This window comes from Dermacentor andersoni, chromosome 7, assembly GCF_023375885.2.
Source record: "Dermacentor andersoni chromosome 7, qqDerAnde1_hic_scaffold, whole genome shotgun sequence".
NCBI lineage: Eukaryota > Metazoa > Arthropoda > Arachnida > Ixodida > Ixodidae > Dermacentor > Dermacentor andersoni.
Window position 1 is genome coordinate 69,955,267 of NC_092820.1, and position 4,663 is coordinate 69,959,929.

The window sequence follows — 4,663 nt, forward strand, 5'->3', positions numbered from 1 at the left end:
TGCTCACGAAATACCACTTCAGTTCATTGAACAGTGCTAAATTCTTTCTTTGCCCAATGCAGAAAAGATCTTATGCCTTTGTCGTACTACGTTCCCCCGCGCTGTCCTAGGTCTGATAACGTTGTATTCGAAGGAAATGCTATAATACGGTATTATAAAAATTAATATAGTTCAATGTTCATATAACATAAATTATATTGTTGCCCTATATTTTCTTCCACTGTGTATTACTACATATTTCCTGTCTCGAAATGTCTGCGACAAGTTTTGATAATAATTAACGCTTTTACTTCAGGATTTTATATATTTGTTGCCTCAAAAGATGCATTCCTTCTTCTTAAAGGAGTGTACAAAAGCAGGAACCTCTTTTTACTTGTATATAGCCATGTTAGCGCCTGCGGCATACGAACGTGAAAACCGGAAAAAAGAAACATACATCAAGGCAAAATGTCGCGCTGGTGTAAAACTGCGTTTTCAATATATATATCTACTACCGAATCTTAATATACTTATCGGTCCTGACAGTGCTCAACTTAAAAAAAGCACTGCAGAGGCTGTGATCCGGGATAGGCAGCGGAAGCGGACTACATCCAACCGTCATTTTAAATGAACTTGTTGGTCTGATATTAGCGTTATCTTTGCTTACGCAAATAGAGCCAACACAAAATCATGAAATAATGTCGTACGTTAGACATCATGGTCATAACGAATGAGCCATATTACGGCAGCTCACAATACCTAATATTATTTACGAAACTTTCAAACGAAGCACTTGCCGATATCAAAATATTGTGGCCATAATTCAATAATTTGACAGGAACATGCATTGCATACCTCCTTATTTCTTCACCATGCAAGTTATGCTGGTCATCCTATAGATAACGAATGTGGAAATTAGTTTGAATATCATAACTGCATTTTGCGCATTCCTTCTCACCCGCCTGACTTTGGTTGTATTTGAAAAGCTTGGTATTTAGTTCTTCGGACAAATAATGAGCGAGCCATTATTCAATAAGCTTGAAAACATTTATTGATTCCAGGAACACGTCGATCAGAAGTAGATAATCGAATATGGTACATCATAAACACCAGACAACGCCGTGTTCAATGTCCCCTGCTTAGTTTCTTTGGTAATTTCTCTACCATTTTTTTCTGGTCTGGTTCTATGCACTGACCATTAATGGAGAAATATTATTAGGGAACTGATTTCTAATAGACTTCAGGCTTCTTGTACCCGCAGAATCGCATGCAGTCCACGGGCGACTCGAAATTGTTGCCGTTGCTGTTGCATCCTCCATAAACGAAGGGACGGCAAGAGTTGGTCTCCTGGTCGTAGTAGAACCGATGGAAGGAGCCCAGGCAAGGACCAGGATGCGGTGGTTTTCGGCACACGGCTGTAAAAATAACCACATTGTCCAAAATCTTTGCAGAGCATAGCAGCAGACTGCAGTAATAAGAATGAAGTAGACTAAAATTGTTTAGATCATCGCAGTGCAAAGCGCGTTTCGTCGAAACGAAGTCCTGTGCTTCATCAATTACTTTAAGTACATACAATGACGAGGTGCAAGATATAGTTCGCTTATGTTGTTTAAAAATGAAAATTAAGCGATGTAATTTTACTGAAAGTAATATCATTCTGCACACATCCAATACCCGATCAGTGCTAGCCATATTATTACAATAGCGAAGTAGCTGTACGGCCAGAGATATGTTTGGAAAGCAAGCCTTTTGTTTGCAAGTAAAGTATCGTGTTCCTACAATGCTGTCTGCATGACTTCGCTATATTCAGATATTTCATCGCGTGAATAATTGAGTACTTCGGAGAAAAAAAGCAGTAGGGGACAAAGAGAACAAAAGCTGCCTGAATTTGCCAACCTTGAGTTCATCCGTGTTACCAATGTAGGCGTCATCAGCAACGTGGAACTATTGGGTGGCTAGGCGGCAAAATTAAATGGAAAGAAACTTCTCTTATAATGCATGCCAAAATCTACTAGCTTGTGGTGGCAGTGCTGAACATACCCCTAAACACAGTAATTACCGCGAGGCCTATGAAGAAATTTGACAACTATGGTACATCATATCTCCTCTGAAGCAGTCATGCTACAGCACCTTGCCTATTTCAAAGCATAACTTTGACGCGTGCGCCTTAAAACTGCACAACATTCATTAGTGCCGATTTGATTACCAGAGGTATGATCAGTCAACTCATTTACAGAAATAAAACGGTCGCTCACGCTCGCCTGTTAAGCATGTCTCTTCGCACTTCTCTTGCGTCAGGTATTGGTTCTCATTATCGGCGCTGCCTCCGTAATAGAACCTTTCGCATTTTCCAGTCTCCTTGTTGAACCACCACCACGGCGTCCCTGGTTTGATAGTTGTGGCCACGGGCTTCTGCCCGCATTGCTTCTCATAGTTTGTCGCCGCTGCAGAAAAAACAATAGTTCTATTATTCAGCTACTCGGTGCGTCGAGGTGATTTATTTCACACACTTTCCAGGACTGAGCATTCAGAACGCATTGTTCACCGCAGACTATCTACGGCTCATCAAGGTACCTCCGGGTCATCTGCGTATCATTTTAATGACACGTGAAGCAAATATGCACTACCTCTACTATTATAATAAAATACTTTACATGTTCTGTTTTGTTTCGTTATTATTTCAAGCTACTTGGGCTCGCAATCTGCCATAGACATTGGAAAGGCTGACTCCATATACGCGGCCTTTCAGGAAACTAACTAGGAAGTGAAGTGAAATAGATGCTCGGCCTGATTTTATGGAGGATTTTAGCTTATTATGAAAATCTAATAGTATCATGCTCCTTTCCAGCTTTTGTTAAGCAGAATATTGGGCAAGTAATATTACATCATGTATAATATTTTGTTCTAACATTTTTCTGCATTGAACCGGTCTGTAATAATACCCCTACTGCTGTGCACATCAGTGTCATTGCTGTCCTCAACGCAAACGCAATATGGAACCTTTTAGTTCGTGAGTTGTATTCTTAACCTAACACATGACACATGGGAACGGTCACACACTTGTATATATTGCAGCAAACTTAAACAGTAAATGCCCCAGAGATATACGGGGCTTGTCGTAAACTTACCAAGTGCTGTGCAAAGGAGCGCTAGGAAAACGTACAGCTTCATTTTGAGCAAGGCCGTGTTGGTTGTGATGATAATTTGCGGACTGGGTCTCGCTTTTAAGCAACGCCTAACAATGGGACGCGACGGATGTTCTAGAATAATTTTATCTGTCATTCCAAGACTTACATGATAACGAATACACCTCCTTAAATGCCTTTGCGATCGGCAGGAATGAATAGAGATATTAAGCGAGAACAATGGTGTTTGATAAAGTCACTCATTTTTCAATTACATCGTTTTCTTCATGGCATCACTTGTGTTACAATTAGTAGGGAAAACTCATGGATGGTTCATAGAAAAATACTGATTTCAATTTTGTTGGTAGCAACTTTCTTGAACGCTTCTCAAGAAATCACCTAAACTATATTTGATTTTTCGGCAACACCTTTAGCTTCACGAATAACTGTTACGAATAAATTTAGTTGTTGATTCAACGGCCGTAGAACTCAGCGCATACATATTGTTACTTGTGCTAGTGGCGTTCTCGAACTATTTTGCGTCTAAATTCGCTCAAACTGAAGAGAATGTAGTCGCCAGCACTTCGCAGCAACGCAGATATATTTAGTTATATGCATTTCTTTTACTTTTCATTTATTCGGCATTAGAGCTGTCTTTTTTCTATCCCGTAAAGAATCTCACAAAGCAAGTAGATAGAAGCTCATATGCTGAGCGCCTAAATTTGCAAGGTCACAAAACTAAGGATTAGTCTTCAGGCCTGGGCTAGTGCGTTACTCCTCAAAGACACATTAGGAGTGAGCGCCGAGTACGGTGCACCTCACAATCTATGCACTAATCTACTAACACAGCTTCCCTAACACAATTCCCAATTAAAGTCATCTCCCTCTTGCCACAAACTACGGTTCCTGCATGTGGACCCGCCACGTGGCTTATAAGCAATGGCGTTGAATTGCAGATAACGAGGTCGCGCATTTAGCACCGAACGTGGTGGCGAAATTCTGACGGTGGCGCAATACAAGAACGCCCGTGCACCGTGCATTCGTAACAATTAAAGGACACCGAGTTTGTCAAATCTATCTCGAGTCCTTCGCTACATAGATTTCTTTAGACCACTGTTTAGGATCATGAGCATAAACACCACGCTCAGTTACTTGCCCCTGTTATAAAAAAAAGAGAGTGCGGACATCAAGGCTTCACGTATTTCATGCGCCATAGTGCACGCTATATGTATGTAACACGCAACGTTGCGAACGCAAGCATTAGGCATGTGGACTAAGACACCACAGTCGCATGTCGAACCTTCCACCCTTTGCAACTTTCGTTTCTTTGCTCAGTGGGTCCCGGTCAGCATCACTACAAGGCACCTCAATCATCATAAGCTGCCTCAAGGCGGACCATGCCTACATGTATATAGTATCCGCTCAATGTACGGCAGCATAGACAACTTTGCACTGAAGACTTGTTCCTATTGCAAGCAGTGTGGGTATCAAAACACACCTAGCTATCGGGAAACGAAGACCGTCATCAGATCGCATGTATATGAATTATCCATCCGACA

The 4,663-nt window shown here is 41.2% G+C and overlaps 1 protein-coding gene across 1 annotated transcript; it reads right to left on the bottom strand.

Annotated features, from left to right (window-relative positions):
- Window positions 1–1,010: 1,010 nt before the first annotated feature.
- LOC129385488 (carboxypeptidase inhibitor SmCI-like) lies at window positions 1,011–3,158 on the bottom strand. The gene is made up of 3 exons (XM_055072121.1): window positions 3,108–3,158; window positions 2,235–2,423; window positions 1,011–1,394 (listed from the first exon to the last, which is right to left on the bottom strand). Exons 1-3 carry the CDS (start codon window positions 3,148–3,150, stop codon window positions 1,210–1,212), a joined length of 417 nt encoding a protein of 138 aa, XP_054928096.1. The 5' UTR covers window positions 3,151–3,158; the 3' UTR covers window positions 1,011–1,209.
- Window positions 3,159–4,663: the final 1,505 nt, after the last annotated feature.

What these genes read in the sequence shown, in the direction of transcription:
- LOC129385488 (XM_055072121.1), bottom strand. Translation starts at nt 3,150, where the DNA reads ATGAAGCTGTACGTTTTCCTAGCGCTCCTTTGCACAGCACTTG. An exon ending in GCTCCTTTGCACAGCACTTG is followed by an intron (nt 2,424 to 3,107) that starts GTAAGTTTACGA and finishes TTTTTTCTGCAG; the next exon opens with CGGCGACAAACTATGAGAAG. An exon ending in GACATGCTTAACAGGCGAGC is followed by an intron (nt 1,395 to 2,234) that starts GTGAGCGACCGT and finishes TTATTTTTACAG; the next exon opens with CCGTGTGCCGAAAACCACCG.